Source organism: Pan paniscus, chromosome 7, assembly GCF_029289425.2.
Source record: "Pan paniscus chromosome 7, NHGRI_mPanPan1-v2.0_pri, whole genome shotgun sequence".
Lineage (NCBI taxonomy): Eukaryota > Metazoa > Chordata > Mammalia > Primates > Hominidae > Pan > Pan paniscus.
Genome location: NC_073256.2, coordinates 152,929,942 through 152,956,702, shown reverse-complemented (window position 1 = coordinate 152,956,702; position 26,761 = coordinate 152,929,942). Strand labels below are relative to the sequence as shown.

The following is a 26,761-nucleotide window of genomic DNA, read 5'->3' as shown; positions in this document are numbered from 1 at the left end:
TCTCTATCTCGGCATTTCTTTCATCAGCTGATTTACTTCATCCTCTACTGTTTCTAGTTTTACATTCTTGGGAGGCTTGAATGTACCGTGTTTGATTGAATTATGAAGATATTATTATAATACTTTGGCTTTGGCTTATTATAACATTTCAACATTAAAAAATCAAGTTCCTCCTCTAATGTGAAGAACTTCGACTTTAACGTTACATTTATATTCAGAGAGAACGCCTGCTAATAAGAAATTTAGTATATTCAGCAAACATTGGGAGTATTATTTTTCAAATATAAAACTACAGAGGAAACCGAGGAGAGCAACAACTCAATTGAGGGCGTTAGGTATTAATCCTGACTCCACTAACAACTAACTGCCTAACACTTGAAGAAGATGTATAACTCTACATTTGTAGTCTACTTTCATCATGTATAAAATAGAGATAATAATATTTCACTTATACATGGCTGTTGTGAGGCATTGAAGAGCCACACATATGAAATTTCTGGCACATGTGTTTTCTCAAAACACACAAGGTTCTACTTCTGGTATAACAACATAAGCTCAAACCAAATCAAACCTTAGGCAAAAAACTAATCTTTGGATAAAATACAAAAAGCAATTACTTGAAGTTACTGGGTAATGACTAGGTAGATTCCAAAGGGTTATGACGCTTGAAGAAAGGTAACTGAATGAGGTGACTTCTTATGGTGTTTCCAATGAGGACAGGCTGCAGGGGGCATGCTGAGCAGCCAAGACTCCAATGGAAGGCTCTGAGTCTTTGCGCTTGAAGAATCACAGGCCAAAGTTTCCAGCAACCACAGCTGCTGGAAAGTGAGGAAGGAACTGTAGAAGGAAGAGAGCCAGAGATAGGGAGCCACAGATTCTGTGTATGAACTCTCACCAACTCTCTAGTGACAACCGAACCACAAATGCACAGGGCAGACTGCAAGTATCCCTGAAAAGGATGAAGAAGCTCATCTGAGATTTTAGCTGCTTACCAAGAGATACAGTCTGCAGTTAGAGTTCAATCAAGCTATCTGCTTAAACAGTCTAAAAAAATAAATAAAAGCAACACTGTTTGGAGGAATATAGCAAATTCTAGAGTTTTCAAAGCACAATATTTACTCCAACATAACCAGATTAATTAGCAGACAAGGAATTAAACAAAACTCTCAAAAATTTATAATGTGTAAAAGTATAACCAGGGATCTCAGTTTCAAAAATCACCCACTTCTTCTTCCTTCCCTCCCCTCTCACCTCTTCATTCCTTCCCTCTAAAGAAACTCCCCTCCAGCAATGCATGCTTATCAAATCATGTTCTTGCTTAAGAAATTCCAGAGGGTAATCTTAAACCAGGCAAGAAGCTCCTTTGGAATCCTTCCACTTAGCAGGAATCACGAACAATTAGTCCACCGCCACTGGTCTGAAGTCAAGGTGACACCAGCCAGGCCTCCGGGTAGGCGATTATCCACGACAGCCAATGGAACAAGACTCGCAGCCCCTACACTCTGCAGCACTCCCACGTGTCTCCCACACCAAGTTTCCCTTTAAAAACCCTAGGGTAAATTTTAACATTTAGAACGCTAGTTCGTCATCTTCTTAATTTGTTGGCTCTCTAATTAAACCTGCTTTTCTTCCCATCAACCCTCACCTCCTGTGTTTGCCTCTTGTGTCTGGCTTTTGAGCAGTGAGCAGCCAGCAGCCAAACCTGGGTGTGATTACAAAAGAAAATATCCTGGTAATGAACAAAAAGATAGAAAATCTCAGCAGACAAATAAAAAACTATTAAAAATCAAATGAAAATTTTATATCTGAAAATATAAAGCATCTGAAATGAAAATATCATCGGATTGGCTTCAAAATACAAACGAAGGAGGCAGTGAACTTTGAGGCTAGGTCAAGACATAGACCAGTCTGGAAAACAGACAAAAAAATAATGAAAAATGGGCAGAGACTCAGCCTGTAGGACAATATCATAAAGACACTTCCCCAAATTTCTCAGTTCACAATGTCCTTAGTGTTTCAGTAATTTTTTCATGATATTCACTCCAGGCCAAACCAATAAGGAACAAATTTGGTAATTAAATTGTGAGTACCAAACAACTTACATATTTATTTCTCAACAACATTGCAGCTGTTTGAAGAATAATACACATTATTTTATAAGATGTATCATAATTGAAAGGAAATATTTTATTTCATTATTAAATAACAGCAATTATGCATATTGGGTGCTACGTAACTTCTCAAACCATGGGATCAGATGGGACACTGTCACTCTCATTTCCTGATCCACACTTTTTTTCAGATAATGTTTATTGTTTATCACAGCATCTGGTAAAATACCAGCGTCACAAAGATGTGACATCATGAAAATCAGTAACATATGATCTAATGCTCAAAAGAAACTATAAAGGATTATCTTAAGCTGACAGTTCCCATAGTGTGGAAACAGGGAAAGGGGCAAGTGAAATATCGGAAGAAACAGTAGCTGAAAATTTCCCTGATTCGATGAAAACTGATAAACGACCCTGGGTGACTGGGTTAGCCTAATGTTCTCACTTAAAACAAAACCACTACATTAAGCACCAATATCTGTGAACACGCACTTAATACTTAAAAAGAGGGCATAATCTCTTTTGTTCATGTTTCTTCTTGCTGCTTCTGGTATCAAATGTGGGAAGGTAGGACTGCTCCTACGTGGAAGAAAGGGCCAGAAGAGCCAGAGCAAAGGTCAATGGAAAAGCAGCACAGAAGCCACCGAGTGTTAGGAGAGGAACAGAAGGCAGCATCCTGGATGGCTCACAACTGTTGAGTCAGACAAAACCAGTACCTTCACATACCCAGTCCTGTGGCAAATAAGATCAGCATTAGCAAAAGAATATTTCCAGTGGTCAACACTTGATCAGAAAGAGGCTAAAGAATGTGCTATAGCACTTTATTCACATTATTGTTTACTGAGCAATTACTATATGCAAGGTACTAGGGACACATGGGTCTTTATGGATTTGCATTACCCATAAGGAATAACCAATGACAAAGTGAATAAATAAGGTAAATTGGCTTGACCAATGATACTACTCCACCAGGACAGGGGGTTCTGAGCCAGCTTCTGGCTGAGAGGAAGGACCCTTCACACTGCGTGCTCGGCAAGGGCTTCTCTGACCGTGTATGCTGAGGATGCAATGCTGAGAGGGAGGCGGCCAGACACCTGGAGACAAAGCCTTCAACGAGAAGGAGAATAAATGTGAAGGATCTGGGAAAGAAATGAGCTTCGGCTATTTAAGGAGCAACAGAAAGGAGACCAGTAACGCTGGAGTTAAGACAATGGAAAAGTGGAATAAGATAGAGTCAGATAGGGGAGGAGAGTGCCAAGTGCTGGATATGTAAGTGCATATGAGGAAGTGTGGATTCCCTTCTAACTGGAAAGGAGCCACTGAAGGATTTTAAGTATGGAAAATATAAGATCACATTTAATTTGAAAAAATCATTGTGACTGAAAATGGAAGAGTAGTGTGGATTAGACTGGGAAGGATAGCAGAGATGATTAAAGAAAAAATGACTTGAGGTTGATTTTAAAGGCAAAAGAAAAATGACTTACTAAGGAACTGAATATGGCAAACAAGAATGCCATTGAAGATATTATCACATCATATGAAGGCCAATTTATGGCTATTCATTGGAGATTTTTCTCACAAGTCTTAAGTAGAAATTCATAGGCTCCAACAAGTATGTTTTTCTTTTGTATGTATTGTGACTGGTTTTGGACATTTAGACACTGAATTCTGTAGCCATATTTCCCTCATCTTTAGCCACAAGGCAACTCAAAGTATAATTTCAAGACCAATTCTGCCAACACTACGGAATGTTGTAATATGTACGTTTTTGTGTACTGACCTTACCCTTGGGTTTTTGTAATTTTCTACCCTAATTTGCTCATCAATTTATATTTACCTTAGTTTTATTCTGTGGACTATATTAGTTGGGCATTAGTTACCACCTATCATTAGTTACCGCATGTGATTTCATGAAAAAAAGGAGAAAATAAATACAGTCGCTTAGCTATGAGGATACCTTCTAAGGAACAGCTCCTTAGGTGTTTTTGTCATCGTACAAACATCACAGAGTGTACTTACATAAACCTAGGTGGCGTAGCCTACTACACGCCTAGGCTATATGATACAGCCTACTGTTCCTTGGCTACAGACTTGTTCAGCATGTTATTGTACTGAATACTGTATGTGACTATAACACAATGATAGGTGTGTGTGTATCTACACATATCTAAACACAGAAAAGGTACAGTGGAGACACAATAAAAGATGGAGACATGACAATATAAAAGATGGAGAATGGTACACCTAGATAGGGCACTTACCATGAGTGGAACTTGGAAGACTGGAAGTTGTGCTGGGTGAGTGAGTGAGTGAGTGACAAGTGAATGTGAAGGCCTAGGACACTACCATAGACTTTATAAACATTATAAACTTGGACTACACTAAATTTATTTTAAAAATATTTTCCTTTCTTCAAAAATTACCCTTAGCTTACTGTAATTTTTAAAAATTTGTCAACTTTTAACTTTTTTTTTAAACTTTTTGACTCTTTTCTAGCAACACTTGGCTTAAAACACAAACACTGTGAATCTGTACAAAAATATTTTCTTTATATCTTTATTCTATCAGTACTCTTCTGTTAACGTTTTAAATTATTTTTTAAGCTGTTTTCGTATGCAATTAAGATACAAACGCACATTAGCCTATAGCCTAGGACTACATAGGGTCAAGATCATCAAGATCATCATCGTCACTAGGCAATGGGGACTTTTCAGTTCTATTATAATCTTATGGGACCACGGTTACATGTTCTGTCCGTCCTTGACCTAAAATGTCATTTTGTGGTGCATGACTATTTAAGTCTTTTCATCTTGTATTAAAAGTGTGATCATGCGCCATAATGAAAACACAATAAAAGTGCTAGAATGAAAATTATCTGGGAGAACTACAGTAAGGGAATGGGAAAAAAAAAAAAACTTATTACTTATTCTGGATCAAAACACAAGGGAAGGACCAAGCAGAGAGGAGAGGTTTGGATTATGAAAGCAGACTGCCTGGATTCCACCTGGCTCTACCAACCACTAGCTGCATGACTTTGGGCAAAGAATCTACCTCCCTGGTCTCACTGTCCTCATTTGAAAAATGGTGATGTTAACAAAACAGTGCCCACCTCATCGGACTATGATGAGGCATAACTTAGTTAATATCTGTAAAGTCCTTAGAAAAGTACTCAACCAACAGTAGCTGCAATATAAGTGTTTGTTAAAATGAGTTTCAATTCAGACTTGAAGGTAATAATGATTTTGAAAAGGGGAGACAGAAGAAACAAGTGAGCAAAGATATAGAAGAATACAAGCACCAACTTTATGAAACAAAGCTTCTACCCTAGGGTTGGTTAAATACACAGGAAATATGGCAAAATAATCAGTAGACAAAACTGTACAAAGGATTTGAGAAAACACGTACCGAGAAGGCTTTGAATTCCTGCCGTACGAATATAAACATTGTACTGTAGAAACAAGGTGTTTAAAGGACTTGGGACCAAGGAAGACCATAATCGTATGGAGGAAGGAAAGTGGGTTGTGTGTTCAGTGCCCTGCTGGTGCCTAGCATATGAGCTGTTTATGATTTCAAGTACACAGGTGGTAACTGTAAGTACGCAAGTAAAGGTATTTAACTCTGGCACTGAACCAATCATTACTCCACCACAAACTGAAACTAGCGTCTAAAATTTGAACTTAAAAATAATGTTATCACAGAATATTAACCATCAAGACATTAAAACAGCTTTAAATGACAAGCAATGCATATGCTGTAATCACGAGGGATGAGTTTTCATCTGTGCAGATGGAGGTATCTGTCCAGGTACTGTATTCAAAATAAACAAAAAAACTACTTCTGTCTTCCTCCTCTGTTCATAACATTTTCAACAACTTAATTTAGAAACCGACAACTGAATTATAAATTATATTCAGTAAAAATGGCAGATCTAGTGTGAGGAACACAGTATCCCCTAAACAACAGCAGCGGATGTGCTCGATTCTCCACACTCTATTCTGGAGGGGATATTCATTCTGTGCTGGTATTCTGCAAAAAGGTGTAAGAGTAATTTAATCTTAAGTGAAATATCACTGGGTTAATTTTATTACATACACACATATATAAAGATATGTACATATATAAAATAAATGTTGTAACATGCACTTTTCTGTGTACTACTCTTACTTGTATAAAGTTATATACAGCAGCCACAGGAAACTAATATAACAGGTAAATAATTTCTTATGATGAATACTACATATAGTGTTCATCATAAGAGATACATATATATCACTAAAAATAAACTGTATATATATACAGAGATATCTTTTTATCTATATTTCACTAAGAAGATTGGAATGCTGACATATAAATGTCATGTGTGGGAGACTTATGTTTCTCTTTTTAGTTTATTTTTATTTTTGCAGAGATGGGGTCTGGCTATGTTGCCCAGACTGGTCTCTAACTCCTGTCCTCAAGCAATCCTCTTGCCTTGGCCTCCCAAAGCACTGGGATTACAGGCATAAGCCACTGTGCCTGGACTGTTTCTCTTTTTACTTATCTATATGTATTTTCTGTTCACTTTTTGGGTGAGATTTGAGGACAGATGTTTGAGTCTCTATTATTTCAAAGGGGTAGGAGATAATTTCTTGATTGGGAGGTTTGCTGTCTGCAATGGCATCAATAATGCAACTAGCCACTTATGAATGAGCACGCACTATTTATCTGCATTTACAAATAAACAAACAAACATAAACTGGTAATGTAGGGATAAGTTTGGAGACTTTCAGAAGAGTTTTTAAAATATATTTTGTTGGCCGGGCATGGTGGCTCACGCCTGTAATCCCAGCACTTTGGGAGGCCAAGGCAGGCAGATCACGAGGTCAGGAGTTAGAGAGCAGCCTGGCCAACATGGTGAAACCCCGTCTCTATTAAAAATACAAAAAATAAATAAATAAATAAACCAGGTGTGGTGGCAGGTGCCTGTAATCCCAGCTACTCGGGAGGCTGAGGCAGGAGAATTATTTGAACCCGGGAGGTGGAGGTTGCAGTGAGCCAAGATTGTGCTACTGCACTCCAGCCCGGGTGACAGGGCAACACTCCATCTCAAAAAATAAATAAATAAACAAAATAAAATAAAATATATTTTGTTGTATTTGGCTTGTAAATGTACAAGCTCCTATCACAGCAAAGATAAAACTAACTAGACTAGTAGGTCACTCAAAATTATGCTGTCCTAATCCCAGGAACCTTATCTAGAAAAAGAAATTTCTAGACAAGGTTACCTTATCTAGTTACATTACCTTATCTAGAAGAAGAAATTTTACAGATGTGATTTAGATCTTGAGATGGAAAGATTACTCTGGATTATCCTGGTGTGCCCTAAATATAATCACATGTCTCCTTGTAAAAGGGAGGCAGAAGATTATAGACATAAGAGAAGGCAGTGTGAGGATGGAGAGGTTAAAGTGACGTGCCTACAAATCAAGGAATGTTGTAGCCATCGAAACTGGAAGAGATATGGAAAGGAATCTCCCCTAGAGCCTCCAGGGAGAGAACGACCTTGCCAACACCTTGACTTTGGCCTAGTGATAGTGATTTTGGCATCTGGCCTCCATAACGATCAGAGAATACATTTCTATCATTTTCAGCCAAAAAAAAAAATCTGTGGTAATTTGTCACAGCAGCCACATGAAAATAATGAAGCAGGTAAGTAAGTTCCTAAGATTTCAAGTAAATTTAATGGTAGAAAAAATAGAAATGAAAGAGATTTACCATTTACTGAGTACCTACATAAATTATCTCATAAAATCATCAATAGCAACCCTATTACTATTAGCTCTTTTTATTAATAGAGAAAATCCATAGGTATCATACCCATATCTATGTTTCTTGCATAACTGCTCTGACATTGCTCTAATCAGCAATGCATAATTGAGGAAGTGACTTTTTATTCTCCCAAATAAACTTAGAGATATACAAGAATGCTATTTTAAATTACTTCATGCAAAATTCTATCTAAAATAAAAATTTATCCATAGTCATTAGTTTAATTGAAAAATTTGCATTATTCTTTCCACTGACTTCAAAGATTGAAAAATTAAAAATAATTCTCAAATAAATTTGAGATAGTCATATCAGATTTATGATTTCTTCAAAACATTTTCCCATTAACATTAATCGCCAATCCAAGGAGAGAAATAAAAAATGTGTGTGCCTAGACCAGCTCAGGAATTTACAGATGCCACAGAGCTTTTACAGTGAATAAAATGACAACAAGCATGTGGGCACTGACTTGGTGTCTGACACTGTGCTTAGGATTGGTGATGTTGCAATGAACTAGCCTGATGGTTTACTCAATGGCAAAACACAAGTGACTGCTAGCCCAATCTTCATATCAATGTGATTACTTACATAAAAAACAAGTCTCATTTAAAAAAATTAAAAAAGTAATATTACAGTGAATAATAATATTCACCTAGAATCATCAGCTAATAAGTGTCACAGGTTATATTTAAGCCCAGGAATATCTCACTCCAAAGTAAATCCCCTTAATATCACATCACATTGTTTGACCATAGGCTTAAAAAAGTTATGATTATGATTTTTAAAGTGATAGGGTCTCACTACGTTGCCCACATTGGAGTGCAGCAGCTATTCACAGGCACTATCGTAGCATACCATGGCCTCGAACTCCTGGTCTCAGATTCCCTAGTAGCTGGGACTACAGGCATGTGCCACCATGCCCACATGAATACAAGTTTTGTTCAGATAGAACTGGTTTTGGCTACTAATAAAGGAAATATTAAAACTGCTGCCACGGTATGTTAACCTAAAAAAAAAATTACACCTACCTGGTTATTGCTGGGGCTGGTACACCTCTTGTACGCAAGGTGGGTTTCCCTCGAACCACTGGAACATCTGCATTTTCTGAACCACCATTCAAATATGTTAACTCCTGGAGCTGTGCTTGCCTGATCTCATCATTATAATCCTACACAAAAGACAGAAGATAGCAAAATTCACTTCATATTAGAAATGCAAAAATATTTAGAACAAAAAGCAAGTAATTCTTAATAGAAAAAAGGGTTAGGAAAATAGTTGAATTTACAAAACAAAATACAAATTTGCTAAAATAAAAATGTGATAATAAATTCTTGTAAAAAAGGAAGAAAAAAACTACAGCATTTTTTCCTCAAGCTAAAATTTTCTATAATCAGCCACTAACCTTTCTCTGGGCATACTTTGCAAGTGAGACATTTATAATAAAATTAAAATACCATAAAACTGATATATGGGTGTTGTTATTTACAACTCAATTCAACTAGCAGGTATTGATTATCTATAATGAACCAAGTAACAGAGAAACAAAGAGGAATTAAGCCATAGCCCAGCACCCAAGGACTTCACTCTAGCAAAGAGGAAGGATATATATATATATACAACAGCATAGCCTTCATGTAGTTAAGAACCACAGGGACACAGGCTTTTTGTACATTTCCAGTAGAAAATTATACAAGTTGTGAAATTCAACATTTTCAGAATTGAACACATAATCTTATTCCTGAAAATTTGCTCTTTCATCTTAAATTATTATCAAAATATTCAACTAAGAAACTCTAGGAGTCGTCCTTGATTTCTCCTGCTTCCTTAGCACCCTGAACTCCATTCAACAATCATCAGCTAAGACATGGGTAAATTTAAATGTAATCTATTTTACAAAAAAGGGAAAGTTCAGGTCTAAAGGATCAAAAAGGAAATAGTAAGTTTGTTACAAGAAGTCCTGCCTCAGGATGAGAACTAAAGGGGTAATAACCAGAATCTACAAAGAACTTAAACAAATTTACAAGAAAAAAGCAAACAACCCCATCAAAAAATGGGCAAAGGATATGAACAGACACTTCTCAAAAGAAGACATTTATGCAGCCAACAGTTATATGAAAAAATGCTCATCATACTGGCCATTAGAGAAATGCAATCAAAACCACAATGAGATACCATCTCACACCAGTTAGAATGGCGATCATTAAAAAGTCAGGAAACAACAGACGCTGGAGAGGATGTGGAAAAATAGGAATGCTTTTACATTGTTGGTGGGAGTTTAAATTAGTTCAACTACATGGAAGACAGTGTGGCGTTTCCTCAAGGATCTAGAACTAGAAATACCATTTGACCCAGCAATCCCATTACTGGGCATACACCCAGAGGATTATAAATCATTCTAGGATAAAGACACATGCACATGTATGTTTACTGCAGCACTATTCACAATAGCAAAGACTTGGAACCAACCCAAATGTCCATCAATGATAGACTGGATTAAGAAAATGTGGCACATATACACCATGGAATACTATGCAGCCATAAAAAAGGATGGGTTCATGTCCTTTGTAGGGACATGGATGAAGCTGGAAACCATCATTCTCAGCAAACTATCACAAGATCAGAAAACCAAATACCGCACGTTCTCACTCATAAGTGGGAGGTGGACAATGAGAACACATGGACACAGTGAGGGGAACATCACATACCAGCGCCTGTCGAGGGATGGGGGGCTAGGGGAGGGATAACATTTGGAGAATTAACGTAGGTGACGGGTTGACGGGTGCAGCAAACCACCAGGGCACGTGTATACCTATGTAACAAAACTGCACGTTCTGCACATGTAACCCAGAACCTAAAGTATAATAAAAAATAAATTTTAAAAAAGATCTTTAAAAAAGATCAATGAAATAGAAGTGAGAACTCAGATACAAGTTACAGTCAACTGCTTTTTTAAGTAGTCTCTTCTGCAGCTGGTACTGCAATAACTAGAAAGCCATATAACTATAAACAAATAAACAAATAAAAAATAAAGTGAGAGCCCTACATACTTCATGTTATACACAGAAATTAGAACAAAATGAATCAAGAGACCTAACTGTAAATAACTAAAACTATACAACTCTTAGTTCTGGGGGGTCAATTTTTTTGGCTTCACTGGTCCACACTGGAAGAATTGTATTGGGCCACACACAAAATACACTAACACTAATGATACCTGGTGAACTACCAAAAAAAAAAAAAACTCAATGTTTCAATATTTTAAGAGAGTTTACGGATTTGTGCTGGGCCACATTCAAAGCCTTCCTGGGCCACATGTGGCACGTGGGTTGGACAAGCTTGTCTTAGATGAAAACATAAGGAGTGAATCTTCACAGAGTATACTGAAAAGGTGTGGCAAGAAACTGAGGAGGAGAAGAAGATATTACATTATAAAAGCCACAGGAAGTCAGTGTTGTATTTACATTCTGCCAAAACAGCAAGTCCTAATTCTATGGGATTCATTAACAGTAAAGCCACTACTGTCAGAAATAGTTTGGGTGAAAGGTGGAGATGGAATCCATTTCAGTGGAATAAATAATAAATAGCAGTAAGCCACAGAAATTAAAGGCAGGCAGCTTCTTCCAGCTGTATGGCCACAATGAAAACGAGACAGAAAGGATCATAGTTTGCAGGGAGGAACAGAGGATTTTAAGACAGAAGAAACATGAGCATATTCGAGTGTAAATAGAACATTTAGAGGAGACAGATTCCTGAATTATTTATTATTTAGAATTAAAAACCTGAAAGAAATTCAGGATATTTATTTAAAAAAATTTTTCAAAAGCAGAATGCAAAAAATGACTTGAAACTTGTAGTAGAAGGCATTCTGGAATTAAAAATATATGAACACCAACCAAAAAGAAAGTTAAAATCATAATCAGCTAACACTTGCAAAGCAGGAAGAAGAGAAGGCAAATAATGACCAATACAAGTAACTGTGATTGACAGGAAAAATTAAGAATGGAGTCAATATTTTATTGTAAATATAAATTATTTCCCTGACTTATTTCAGGTATTGTGACCTCAGGGGAAACATCTGATTCTTTCCATCATTATTTCAACCTCTCTAAAATAAGCCTATTAGTATGTTCCCAGCCATTTTACTGAAAATGTGTGAAGATTAATACATAATTTGTAAAACACATTCTAAATAAGTGATTTGTAAAGCTCTAAATATAATGTGCTACATAAATGGTAAATATTTGACCTGCTGAAAAGTGTTAGGAGGTGTAATACTAAATTGTATGAAGTTAAAAATAGATTCATGCAAAAAGAACACAGTCGAGGCCCTATTCAAAAACAAATTAAAAATTAAAAAGTATTGTTCTAAGTAAGGTTAGGTGATTATAACAGTATCACAAAAACTATAACGTCCATTTAAGATATCATCTTTGAAAAACTACATTTAACAATAGTGTAGTAGGGAAAGAAATATGGAATTTGAGTCAATCACTTCTGAGGCTAAGACTAAATTTAACCACCTGAACTTAACAGCTATGTGATTGTAGACAATTTTTTAAAATTCTAGGTGACTGTTTCTCCTGGTGTCAAATGGACACTGTTGATATAACCATTATAGTTAGTATTTTCTTGGTCTTTGAAAAATGCTTTTAAATTAGTAGAGAAGGCAAATCATTCATAGTAGCTTACAGACTAACTTATTTCTGTAATTTTGCATTTTAAATTATCATTTTAACTCCCCGTCTGAAAAGTGAAACTATTACAACATTAACACCATCATGAATTGTAAAGAGCAGAAAAGCCATTACAATTTTGAGTAAATATGTGTAAGCAGGACTTGACTATCCAGTGAGCTTACAATCTATTCAAATGTATGTTAGCCTGAAGAATGGAGAAAAAGTTTTTAAATGAAATCATTAAAAGTAACTCATAAAAATTCAGTGGGCTCTCTGTTAGGAATTTACTCTTCAGCTATATTTGCCAAAATAGGCCAATAGTTATGTCCAAGGTTAATCCTAGGATCACTGTTTGTGTTGTGATCTATAAGAAGTAACCTCAATGTTCATTATTTGAGGGCCAATTAAATAAACTCTGGAACATGCATATAATAAAATATTATGCAGACATTAAAAAGAATGAAATAAAACTGCATATGCTCATAGGAACAAGGTCCAAAATCACGTAAGTTAAAAACAAAAGGTACTAACAGGACATGTGACTTCTGGTACAGCTAAGGGAGGAGCTCAGCAAAGCCTCCCCCATAAAAAGCAAAATAAAAACTGATGAAATGGTTCAAAGTAACCATTTTAGGAGTCTGAAAACTGACTAATGGTACACAATAAACTGAAAATATAATATATTTATTCATTAAAAAGTGCTACATTTCAGGTAAGAAATATGAGAGTCTGGCCTGCTTGCCTAAGGATGCACCTAGTATTGCCATCTTGGGTGGCGTCAAGAAACTGACCATCAGGCTAGCCAGAAATTGGACAGATAATTCAGAAAATGAGACAGTCTTGAAAAGCTCGCCACACACCTCTGGCTGGATGGAAGGCTATATGCATGGACAGCAAGAAGAGAGTGAGGCAAAGCTCTCCATACAATCTTTCCTGAAGGTGAGTGCACATATATGCAGCGGAGACAGGAGGCATCCCAGAGCAACAGAAAAGCCAGGGTGGACATGACGAGAGTCTTCTTGGATCCACTCCCCTATGTACACACACAGCTCCATCATCGGAGGATGGAAACCTCACTTACACAGCTGTCTGAACACGAGCTCCCCTTGGCTGTCCACTAAGCAGTGCTGACACAGACAACATCCCTAGCAGGCCAGGTTTAAAAATAAACGCAAGAAAAAAACACATTAACAGAGATATTATTAGCTGTAACTATGAGGAAGACAGGCTGCAAATTTATTCCAACTAAATTATTAAAGAAATAGAAGACAAAAAAATAAAAAAAAATTAAAAAACACCTCAGCAACAAAAACCCCTCTGGGAAGAAAATACATCAGATTACAGGTTTGCTATGTTATCGAAAATACAGACTTTTCAACAAAAAATTAAGAAACATGCAAAGAAACAGGAAAACGTGACCTATACTCAGGGGGAGAAAAGCAGTACAAAGAGGCTGTCTTGGAGAGGGCCCAGATGTTGGAATTGCAACAAAAGAAAATTTAAAAAGCGTATTGCCGACAATGAAAAATTCACTAGAGGAGTTCAATAACAGCTATGAGCTGGCAGAAGTAGTTAACTTGAAGACTAGTCCATTAAAATTATCCAGTCTGAGGTACATGGAGAAAAAAGGATGAAAAACCCTGAATGTAAGAAATCCATGAGACACCAGCATGTGTATCAACATACACGTAACTGGAATTAGGGGGTGTGGTGGGGGGTAGAAAGGCAGAAAAAGTTTAAATAGCTGAAAACTTTCCACATTTAATGAAAAACATAAACCTATAGATGCACAAAGCTTAGCCAACAAATAGGATAAACATACATCACACCCAAATTGCTGACAACCAGAGGCAGAAAAAATCTTGACAGCAGCAAGAGAAAAACAACAGATTATACACAGGAGAACAGCAAAATGATTAATGACTCTTCTCATCAAAAATAACAGAGGTCAGAAGGTAGCAGAGTAGCATATTCAAAGTGCTGGAGAAACAAAAAACAAAAACGATCAATCAATAATTATATAACCTGTTTTTTAGGATGTAGGTAAAATAAAGACATTCCCAGAAAAACAAAAGACTTTTTGCTAGCAGACCTAGGTTACAGGAAAGTCTAAAGAAAAACCTTCAGGCTGAAAAGAAATAATACCATATGGCAGCTCTATCCACAGGAAGAAATGAAGGGCACCCAAAATAGTGTAAGTTAATATAAAAGACTCCAGAAAAATACTGTGTGACAAACCAATATCCCTCATAATTACAGATGTAAAAATCCTTAACAAACTATTAGTAAACCATATCTAGCAACACATAAAGAAGACTACATGCCATGACCAAGTGGGAATTATCCTCGCAATGCAAATGTGGCTTCACATCTGAAATCAACTAATGTAATACACTATTATTCACAAAATAAAGGAGAATAAAACCACACAATCATCTCAGGAGGAAAAAGATTTGCAAAATTCAATACCCATGTTTATACATTTATTCATGATAAAAACTCTCATCCATTAGAAATATAAGAGAACTTCTTCAACATGACAAAGGGTAGCAATAAAAAAAACCTATAGCCAATGGTGAAAGACTGAATGCTTTCCCCTCCAATTTTAAAAACAACACTGCATTGACGGTTCTAGTCAGTGTCATAAGGAAGGGAATGGAGTGGAATGGAATAGAATAGAATAACAACATTACATTAAAAAAATTAAAGGCATCCATATTGGAAAAGAACTAGTTAAGTTGTCTTTATTCACAGATGACTTGCTCCTGTATTCCACTAATTAGGATTCCACTTAATCATTGTAGTGATTCTATTAAAAAACATCACACTGGAACTAATAAACACGTTTGGCAAGATCACAAGATACAAAATCAATATACAAAACTCAATTGCATTTCTATACACTAGTAATCATCTGAAAATGAAATTTTAAAAATTGCACTCACAGTAGTATCAAAAAGTATACAATATTTACAAATCAATTTTGCAAAAGGAAAGGAAAAGGCTGACACCCTGAACACTATAAAACACTGTTGAGAAAATTTTTAAAATATCTTTTTTAAAAGTGAAGAAACATTTCATGTTCCTGGATTGGAAAACTCAAAATTGTTAAGATGAAAATTATCCCCAAACTAATCTATAGATTCAATATAATATCTATCAAATCCTAGCCAGCTTTTTTTTAATAGAAATTAAGAAGCTGATCCTAAAACACATATGAAAATGCTAAGAAGCCAGAAAAGCCAAAAAATGTTTGAAAAAGAACAAAGTTGGACAATTTACACAACCTAGATTTCCAGATTTACTTAAGGCTAAAGTAATTAAGAGCATGCTACTGGCATTAAGAGTAGGCATACAAATCAATGAAAAAGAATTTGAGAATGCAGAAATAAACCTTTACATTTATGTTTAGTCAATTTTCAACAATGGTACTAAGGTACTGAATGAGGAAATGATTGTCTTTTCAACATATGGTGCTAGGACAACTGACATCCATCTAGAAAAAAATAAATTTAGAGACTAACCTCAAATATACAAATTAACTCAAAATGTATTTTAAGTGAAAGAATACTGAAAAATTTTTAAAATAAAACAGTAGAAAATCCTGGTGACCTTCATTAGGCAAAGACTCTTTTGGCCAGTCCAGATTCTGTGTGAGGTAAATTAGAGTCTACCTCTGGGGAAGGATTGTAAGGGTCATGGGATAAATGGTGCTACTGCAGCCATCTTTGGAAAAGAGAATCTGTTTCACCTGGCTAGATCTGCACTGCCTGGTCCACACTGCATGATCACCAAAACTTACTCCTCTCCTTAGCTGTGGTCTCGCCATAGTTTCAATTTTGTAGTCATTTATATGAAAAACTGACTCATATCTGACTTTGCCATTAAACTCCATGAGGGATCATGTATTTTATTAGTTCACATCTGCCTACCACATAGTAAGCCCTTAGAAATTTTGTTTTTAAACTAAAAGAATAAATAGATTGTCATATTTGCTCATGGGAACTAAAGAAAATACTAGCCATTTCAGTTCCCAGGTTATTACATACTTAATGCAATTCTATGTCCTGGCTTTTTAAAGGCAAAAGTGATTTAAATATCCTTTCCCTATAAATATAATAATTGTTTTCCTCACGGATAATATAATCACAGTACATGTGCTGTAGTATGTAAGTCAATCCACCAAACTAACCTGGGATAACCAAAGACAGTCTTATCCAGAGAACTACTTGGCAGATGTGTCAGCTTCTCTAAAATAAATTGTCTGCAGAGCCAAAGTGTTGATGCTTTACGATTCTTTTTATTAAGAGCATGCAAATGACATAAAAAGTCCTTTTATCAAGAGCATACAAATCACACAAAAGACTTAAATCAACTTTCGTAACAGAGGTAGAGATGTATTCCCTTTAAATTGTCACATCCTTAGCAATGTCAAGGTGTCTGAAAGGGTTAAAACAGACAATTTTTAACAAAACATCCAAAATACTTGGCAGAAGCTAGCTAAATAGCCCATCCCCTCTGGGCTCATTATGGTTATGTCTGTTATATTTATCATGTTGTACTGAAATCATCTGTTGATGTTTCTCTTTTCCTCTAAATTACGTATTATATTATACTAAATGAGGGCAGGGACTGCTTTTATTCAAGTCTGCATGCCAACACCAAGCACTGTGCATGGCACACAGAGGCACTAATGGTTTTGTGTTGGAGAACAAAAAAATTGTACAGTGTCACATAAAATCGTAGGAAAAGCGTTTCAAAACCTGAACTAGTGATTGTGCTATGCAAGTTTTTTAGCCATGTAACCTTGGCCATATTATTAAATCTTCCTGAAATTCTAACACCTCATATATACATAAGGAATAATGCCCAGTAATTTACAGGGACACTGTAAGGTCTACTTGAGGTGATGTCCATACAGCTTTACAGCAGAAAAGGAGCTATGCAAATAACAGTTACAGACAAGAATTATCAAGGATTAAAGCAAAGACTTTAAAGTACAAGTTAACTATCAAGAAAAATGGTACTAACAGGGATGAGGAACTTTTTGATTTCTTCCAAAGCATGTCCCATCCTGGCATAAGCTTCTGCAGGTGGGGCAAACACTTCAATGAGAACATGGAGATCATCATTGAGATGGAAGTACTTCGCTTCTCCACTTTTCCTCAACTCTTCTTCCTGGAAAAAAGAAAAAAGAAATCACATTTAAAAACGTGTCATTATAAGAAATGAAAGATAAATAAATAAATAAATAAAAACTAACCCCCAAAATAAAAACAATCCATTTGGCAAGCGGTTGTCACAGAAAATTCATGCAACAGTAGACACTACTCTAAAAAAGAAGGTTTAAGCTATAAATGTGATCCTGATATTCCCAGGCTTTTACACACACTCAAAGGCTTCCTACTGCTGCTACATAATGTCCCACTCCAGACGCTGACTTGTAGGAGCCCCATCATCTGCTCACTTCCGCTGCTAGGGTGTCTTCACCTTCTCCAGTCTCCTTTGCTCAACCCTCCGCAGCCACTGCCCACGCTTCTTTTGTGCTTCTCAACCTGGCTGAGATCACGTGCCCACTTCTACACTGGCTGTGTGCGTCTCTGTGATGCTGGTACAAGGCACTTATCACTATCTGAAATACCTTATTTTAAAAAAATGTCTATTTTCTATCTTCTCTTAGTAAAAAGTGATTACCATGGAGCAGACACTGTGACTGCTTTGCTTAGTGATGCATTTTCCATGTCTAGAGAAGTGCTTGGTATACAGATGTTCAACAAAGATTCGTTGAATGAATGATTAAACATTCATTCATTGCTATGTCAATTTGCTCGTTCACATATTCATTCAAAAAACATTTCTACATACCAAGCACTATATTCTATCCGAGAATAAAACAGTGAATAAAACAAAATGAAAGACTTTATTACATTATTTTACATAATTATGACAAAAGTTTTTAATCTTTGTTTGTTTCCATAAGGAAGTGCAGGAGGAAAACTAGGAGGAGAAAAAACCAGATGGTTAAGGAACTACTGATTTTGCTCCACTGCCTTTTCCTAACTAATCTTCAATTTTAGGTCCTGATTTCAGAATCTGGGTCTTCCATTAGTCTCTGTTTCCAATGTTAGTATCAGACAGATTAAGATTAACAGGAATCTGAGGCTAATTTCCAAAAGATAAGAAATCTTTCTAGTCTCTCAAAAAGGCTATCCCATAACCAAGAGAACCCCAGGAATTCCTGGCAATACCACCTTTTAATTTCACAATTAAGCAAGAGGCCAATGATAAAATAAATGCTAGAGGCACATAGCCCTTGACTTCACCCTTGAAGGATTCAACTTCTGTTACTTGACTAATTTGAACTCTTACAAAGAAAAGAAAGACTAATACACAGAGCGGGAAATGGGCATGGGATTTAGTCAGCTATAATTTCATCTCAGCTATGCCAGTCACTAGCCATGTGAGTTTAGACAGACTGTATGTAATCCAATACTTAATTTGCAAAATCTGTTTATTGGTAGCACATGTATATTAATGCAGAACTACTGAGAATACAAGGGACAGCTTTATATAAATGCTGGCGAAAGGAGGCAGTGTATATACTACCTAGTACACTGCCTAACATATAATAGGCACCAATACATTCTAGCTTCCATCACATTAATAGAAGTAGGCCAGAAACTGAATGAAAGGAAAAAATATAAGGGAATATATGTAAATATAAGCTGCCATAATATTCTATAAATTTCCTTTGAAATTTGTTTTGACTATACAAAACATTATCTTATGCCAACTCTTCATTGTTCTAATCAGAACATTTCAACCATCTGATCTGAATCTCTCTCATTGCTCAAGTTTTAAAAATTGCATTCTATGTACAGCAATTCATCCCTGAAAGCACAAATTATTGCAACAAACACTTATCCTTTTCTAATAGAGTACCAAAATAATGATGTTAATGAAAGATTATAATTGTTCATTCTTATTCAAGCATTTTTATTTCTATCACAAACTTAAGCTGGACAGAGAGGATTTCTTATCATAGCTGTAGCCAGGGTACAATCCCACAGAGAGGGGAGTTATTACCAAACTACTCTACAGATTAATGATGACAGGCAATGTGTTATTTGGAGAAAAACACAGATGTTGAAATTCTGCATTAAACCCCTAATCCAACATTAACTGTATGACTTGGGCAGATTACATTACCCTCATCTTAAAGGGGTGATTTTTAAGTGGGAAAATAATAGTATAGTACTTATCTCATAAGGCTGTTATAGTAATAAAGGAGTTAACAAACAAAACGTCTTTAGGATGAAGCCTTGCACATAATAAGCACTCAGTAAATGATAAATATAGTAATGATAATTATTATATCACTATCATTTATTCTATTATTGTATAGTATAAATGATGCAGGCAAAACATCCAGCATGAAGTTTGGCACAAGCTGAAGGCTCAACAGACCGGAGCACTGTCATGATTATTATGCTATGTAACCAACTGATATACATCAATAATGACTCCCATAACTTCATAAACGTAGCAAATAAATGCAGAAAAATTATATTCACATTAGATTTTAATAGTGAACACTCTGAAAATCTAAATGGATGAGATTAAAATAATAAGTAATGGGAATCTCTTTAGAAATAAACATATTAACTGATAACTTCTGAAAACTAAAACTAGTAAAAAGGATCAACTGAAATCAATATTCAAGAATTCAGACAGTGACAATCTGATTATAATACAGCAGATGGGATACTAGTAGTATCTTTTTTTTTTAATTTATTTTTTTTTTGGGAGACAGAATCTCGCTCTTTCACCCAGGTTAGAGTGCAGTGGCTCAATCTCAGCTCACTGCAACCTCTGCCTCCCGGGTTCAAGCAATTCTTGTGTCTCAGCATCTGGAGTAGCTGGGATTACAGGCGTGCACCACTATGCCTGGCTAATTTTTATATTTTTAGTATAGATGGGGTTTCACTATGTTGGCCAGGCTGGTCTCGAACTCCTGACCTCAGGTGATCCCCCCGCCTTGGCCTCCCAAAGTGCTGGGATTACAGGCATGAGCCACCATGACTGGCCAGTATCCATTTAAGTTGCAAACCTGTTACTTAAATGATCATCTGTGGTCACCCTCAGTAAAATGCTTTTGAAAGAATGACTGATGGATCATGTGACAGGGGCTACAGCACAGTATGGGACAAAAATGGGGAGGGGAGTACAGGTGGACAAGAGATAGACAAAGCTGGTGGAAAAGAGTTTAGAGAGAAAATGACAGACTGGGGCTTTACATTATCAGTTCAAGCCCAAAGAGCCAGAAGTAAGCTAGGGTGCACCGCTTGCAGCCACAGGTTGACAGGGCCAACAAACAGGTGCAGAGTTCAAGTCTGTGTGCGGGTGAATAACAATACAGATGCCCAGCCGTCTCTTATGTGAGACTCAGGACAGTGTCTGGATAACAGTGAAAACCTAAGAATAAATTAAACCTGAGAACACACTGACATCTGGGAGGATTCAAATAACTTTGAGTACTCAAATACTGAAATGCCACAGAGCCTTCCACACGGCAAAAGGCTGCCTGGTGATGCTTTTCCCATGTTGCTTACACAGCCGAGGTAGTTCCTTGAAGGGAGATGACAATTCTCATGCTTCACTACTCCTCCTCCTTATCATCTCCTGGCCTACAATCAATCTCTGCTTAACCAAACATGCAGAGAATAAGAGAGCTATGTTAAACCCAGGGAAAAGGCTGCTTGCATACAGTAACTATGATATTTCCTAGTGTGTGAGCTTCCTCCTAGTCCTCCCAAAACAATGAATCTCTCTAATAAACCCAGATAATATATTCAAATTCTCTGAATCTCAGATCCCAGCAAGGATCTCGGACATTTTACTAGAGTGACTTTACACCGAGCAGAGGAAACACTTAGACAGTTTGAGAATTAACAGAACTGATTCTGACCTAATGCCACTCTACTGAGGGCCACCAAGCAGAGTGGGGCTTATGGGATTAGAAGGTAAGGAGACTTCTGGTCCCAGTCCACTGACAGTGGGTTCAGTGGATTGTAAATCCACAATGTATGCTACTCCCCTCCCTGGTTCCTGAGTGCCTTGATGAAATATACACAATCAGCCACTTGCAGAATCACCATACTGATTTCCAAAGACATAGAAATGAAAGAACCAGTGAATGGGTGATCTGGAAAAGAGGGTCAATCATGTAAAAACAGGGTGTCCCATGCAAATGCAGAGCCGGCATTCAGCCAGGTAGTCAAGGGGACTCATTGCAGCAGATGCTAGAGCACCTTAATCCCCAGCAGTCTCCATGCAACTCAAGGTGCTCATCAGCAAAATGGCCACGGTGGCCAGGAGGGAAGTCATGCATTACTTCATAACACCGACTCCCCTCAAAAAGGATCACTGGCTATTGACATGCTGTGTGTCCAATATGCCAACAGCAGACAGCCTTGATATGACAATATCATCTGGAAGGCCCACCAAGCCCTGACACCAAGCTGATAATATTTAGGATCCCTTTCATTATATGGGTAGTCAGGCACTTGCTGTTAACTCGGGCATACAATCCAGATAAAGCTTTGCCTTCTTTGTTTCCCTTCTACCTGTAAAATTCATGGTGGATGCCCTGATAACTACCACTGTATGCTACAAAACACTGCTTCTGACCAAGCAGTGGTTCTGACCAACCCCCTTAACAACAAACTAAATAAGTGGGACAGTGGAATCCTGCTTGTGGGTTTCACTGCTCATATTGTGCAGCCCATTACCAGATGGCCTTATTAGAGCGTGAACTAAGATATCAGCAAGGGTAGAGTACTTTCCTGCAAAATACACATAATTTCTGACCAACTGGCCAAATATATGTTTTCATTTTCTCCTACTGCCAGAATAGATGAGTCAGAGAATTGAAGTCATAATTTAAGACAGCAATGTTTAGTGAGTAATTAACAAAACCAGGCCATGCACTGGAATCATTTCAAACACCTACTGAAATTCATTTTGAGTTTCTACCCTAAACAAGTAGAGGTATGGGAATCTGTACTTTTAAACAGTATCCCACACAAATCTGAAACATGTCATGTTTTCCAATGCTGTCGAAAATATACGGGTGCTGTTGTCAGAAAACCATGGTTTTATTAACCGTGTTAATCAAAAAAAAAAAATTCTCAAATTAACCCAGATAATATACTCAAGTTCTCTGAATCTCAGTTTCCTTACATGTAAAATGAAGAAAATATTATCTCCCATCATTTTTCCAAGGATAACATGAAGGAATGCATGTAACATGTTTCACACAGTGCCTGACTCACAGTAGCAGCTGAATAAACAAATACTGGCCATTTGTATTATAAAAGCTATTGTTTAGATAGCTTTTTTGTGAGGATGTTGGATTGTGTTTAAATCACCTGTGTTTAAAATATCATTGTTCAACATTTCACGGTATGTGATCACTCAATGTAGATTTGGTTCTCAGTAATATAAATCTTTTAATAATGAGAAAACAACACGTGTCTTTAGAGAACAATGTGACACACATTATGATATGAGAAAATTTTCAGAATTGGCATATTTAAGAAAATGATCAATAAAAATAACACTATTTTTAGCTGGTTAAAAACCATGACTATTAATGTGAATACATCTAAGTAGAACAATTACGTGTTAGAACAATAAGCAATTACTAAAACACTTAAAATCAATTTTAGTAACATTCTAAAATGCACACAATATCAAATAAAAGACAAAAAGAAGAAATAAAAGCATATACATTATAAACTCAACTATATGTAAGGTCTGCACAGAAAAAAAGACTCCAAAAACAGTAATCTAAAATGCAAACAGTAATGATGAGACTATAGATAGCTTTTATTTCTTTTCATGATAATTTTAATATTACCTTACTTCCTACAAGGTGACATATTACAACTGCAATCAAAACTTTAAGTATTATGTTTTTATTTAATGTATGACTATAAAGGTTACAGATGCAGGTTTAAGTTACTACATATTCTGAAGCTGACCAGAGTGACTCAATTTTCTAAACAGTATCACAAATACATCCCCTTATGTAACTATGTATGAATACAGTGGATAATATATGAGCACATAATATAACATGATACACAACTTAGCCGTTTTCTATAATTAATATTACCTTGGCCTTGTCTCTCATGGAACCTTTCCCAAGGATGGACATTTTTGTCAAGGTTTCTTCTTGTAAACGCTTCAGAGAATTGCCACGTGGACCCAAAAGTTTCCCCACAAAGTTGAACTAGGAAAAATAAACAACCAAATTTGTAGTATTTATATCTGAAAGTAATTTCTTAATCTTGAATGTTAAGAAACACTGTAGTGTGCTACACATCATTGATTAATGGCAAATATTTAAGCTCCTGCTACATGCATTAAAATATGATGTTTCCCACAAACCACATAAAACGGGGCTAAACGTAAAATAAAAAACCCTGATATATTTCTTTATATTTATTTCAGTGATGGCTATATTCCACAACTGTGAATGAAGCTAATTTCCCAGAATTCCTCGGTTGCTATCCTAACAGTTTCAGCACACGTTAAATATCACCATGAATGAACACTTCTAGGATGAGAATGTAGGTGAGAAAAAATGACACCAGGTGTCTCTAATATGCACTAGACTGGTCACTGTGGAATACCTGGTTCTTCTACCTGGTCAGCCCTTAGATCTAGTTATTCAATCAATGAGAGGACTGGCTTAGATGAGTTCTTAAGCATTCGGTGGCTGATGGAAGCTTTACAATAAAATTCATTGCTTCTAAAATAACTAGCTATGGGAATGCGGGCAATTTATTTAAACTTAGATGTCTGTGGTTCCTTAACAAGCAGAATAGTAGTGAATTAATTAAGGGTATGCCTTCTGTAACCAGACTACCATGATTTAAAACCTAGCCTTTTCTGTTTGCCAGCTGAGTAAACCTGGGCAAGTTACCTAACCTGTCTATACCTCAGTTTCTTCATCTGTAAAATAGGAATGACAACAAGACCTACCTTCATAGGGCTGTTCTAAGGATTAAATAAGTCAGTATAAATAAACTGTTTAAAACAATGCTTGCCAGATAACAGACACTCAACACACACATCTTGAATACAAAAAAAAAAAATCAGGAATTTCACACAATTTTTAAAAGCCTTGCTATAATTAAGGTAAATCATGACTACTTCTTGCTACCAAATAGAAAATCAGCAGGGAGGAAGCTGTTCGCCTTGGCAAGATGCTTGATTACAAACTCACATAGCAGCCACTTCTTCCGTGATCCATGCCACTGCTGTGCTGCTGTTTCTGAGAGAAAATTGTTCCTCAATTTACCTAACTATGGCAATTGAAGTAATTTTCCTGAAATAAGTACTTAGCACTTTAAAAAATCTAAGTGGTATTTTTTCCTTCCAACTTTTAATTTCATTGGTCTTCAACCAAAACTCAAATATATATTTTTAATCTTTGCATGTAATTATTTTTTGCTTGTTAAAATGCCATTTTCCGTAAAATATTTTTAAATATAAAAGTTATACTTGCAGAGTTTACAAAGTCTAATACTACTACAGAGTGAAAAAGTGGAGTAAATGGGGAGCAAGAATGGGACTGGGTACTGACCCATACAATCCCACCTGATTCTAGCTCCCCATTTACTTTTATTATCTTTCTGAAAATTCTATTATTTGGACATTGGACATCCTGAGATGGACTGCTATCTCTAAATTTCTCTTTTATTATTTGTGTCTCTCTGTTTTACTTTCTGGAGAATTTAAATACATTTCCTATATACCTACTGATTCCTTCATTTTTGCTATCAAATGTTTACGAATAGGACTGTCTTAAAGCTGTTTCTTCTTTATGGTGTTTTGTTATACTTTGTGGAAACAATTAAATTTCTCATCCTTTCTGAAGATATTGATGACAGCAGCCTGTCCCCGCCTTGGAGTTTAAAGTATCTGCTTCTTCCAAGAGTCTCCCCTTCCCCATTTTGTGGGCTGGTCTCTTTCTCTTTTATGGGATTTCCTCAGATGTCTGGTAATCCTCTACTATCTGTTCTTAAAAATTCCGGATTGCTGACTGGAAGTTGTGTTTTCATACATGGGACTTGGCAACAGTAGTCTTCATTGCAAATATGGCAGCTGAGTTATTTTATCAAGAGCTACTGAAATATCAGTATCTGTATTTCGTTTCACTTGGGCGAGGCACTTCCCTGAAGAGAAACTCCTCAATCTCTTAAGAGGAGGTGTAAGCCCAGCTGCCAGAATACTGGGAATCCCATCACTAAGCACGCACACTTTTATTTAAAGGAAACAATTCCCTCATTTTCAGTGTGATATCTCACCCTCATCCTCAGTTGTATCTGTCTGTATCTTGGAGCCTCACAGTTGTCCAATTCAACCTCTTCAGGAAACCTCTGGTCTTTTGCTAGAGTGTGGAGGGGCAGATGCCTGGTTTTATAAGATGAGAACATCTTGTGATCTAACTACTTCTTATACCTTTCAACCAAGTCTACTCTTGTCAGTTCTAATCCATAAATCCACGTTTACAGTAATTGCTACCTACAATTCCTGAGCGCTCTCGAGTTTTCCCACAGTAATGAACATGTTTCTGGTTGAATTCTTCCCCGTCTGCCAGCTCAGGGTTCTGCTTTCTCTGGTCTCCGTTACCATTTATCTATTTATTTTGCAAGCACCAAAATTTTACAGACATCATTTGCCTATTGTTGTCTCACTCTCCCATTCTTGTGATCTTCATAAATTTATGCCTTTTTATTTCATTTATATTTATTTTAATAGGTTTCAAAAATGGAGCAAAAATAAATTTTGATAGTCAAATAGTCATATTTATCTTGCATCTTAAGTTAGGTCAAATAGTTCCCAAGTGATAAAAATTAAGAGGCTTTAGAAATCATCCAATCCAAACATCTAATTTTATACAGAAGAATCTGAAGTCCATAGAAAGATATGATTGATTAAAGGTCACTTGACAGCATTCCAGGTAAAAAGAAAAAGCATTTTATATGACTTTTATATACCTTTAGGGGTTTCTTTTTTCCACTTAACTTCTGTTAGTGTTTTGTTCACAAAAAGTACATAAATGAATACTGTGACAACCAGAAACACTTTTATTTT

General features: G+C 36.3%; 1 protein-coding gene across 7 annotated transcripts in view; it reads right to left on the bottom strand.

The window, feature by feature from the left end:
* Window positions 1-26,761, bottom strand: part of KHDRBS3 (KH RNA binding domain containing, signal transduction associated 3) — a 199,504-nt gene that overhangs the window by 90,968 nt on the left and 81,775 nt on the right. For all 7 annotated transcript variants that reach the window (XM_055116978.2, XM_055116976.2, XM_008955444.4 and 4 more), the window contains exons 3-5: window positions 23,772-23,888; window positions 17,624-17,770; window positions 8,945-9,084 (exon numbers count right to left, since the gene is read on the bottom strand). In XM_055116978.2, the coding sequence (XP_054972953.1) occupies window positions 8,945-9,084; window positions 17,624-17,770; window positions 23,772-23,888 (404 nt within the window). The remainder of the gene's footprint in view (window positions 1-8,944; window positions 9,085-17,623; window positions 17,771-23,771; window positions 23,889-26,761) is intronic.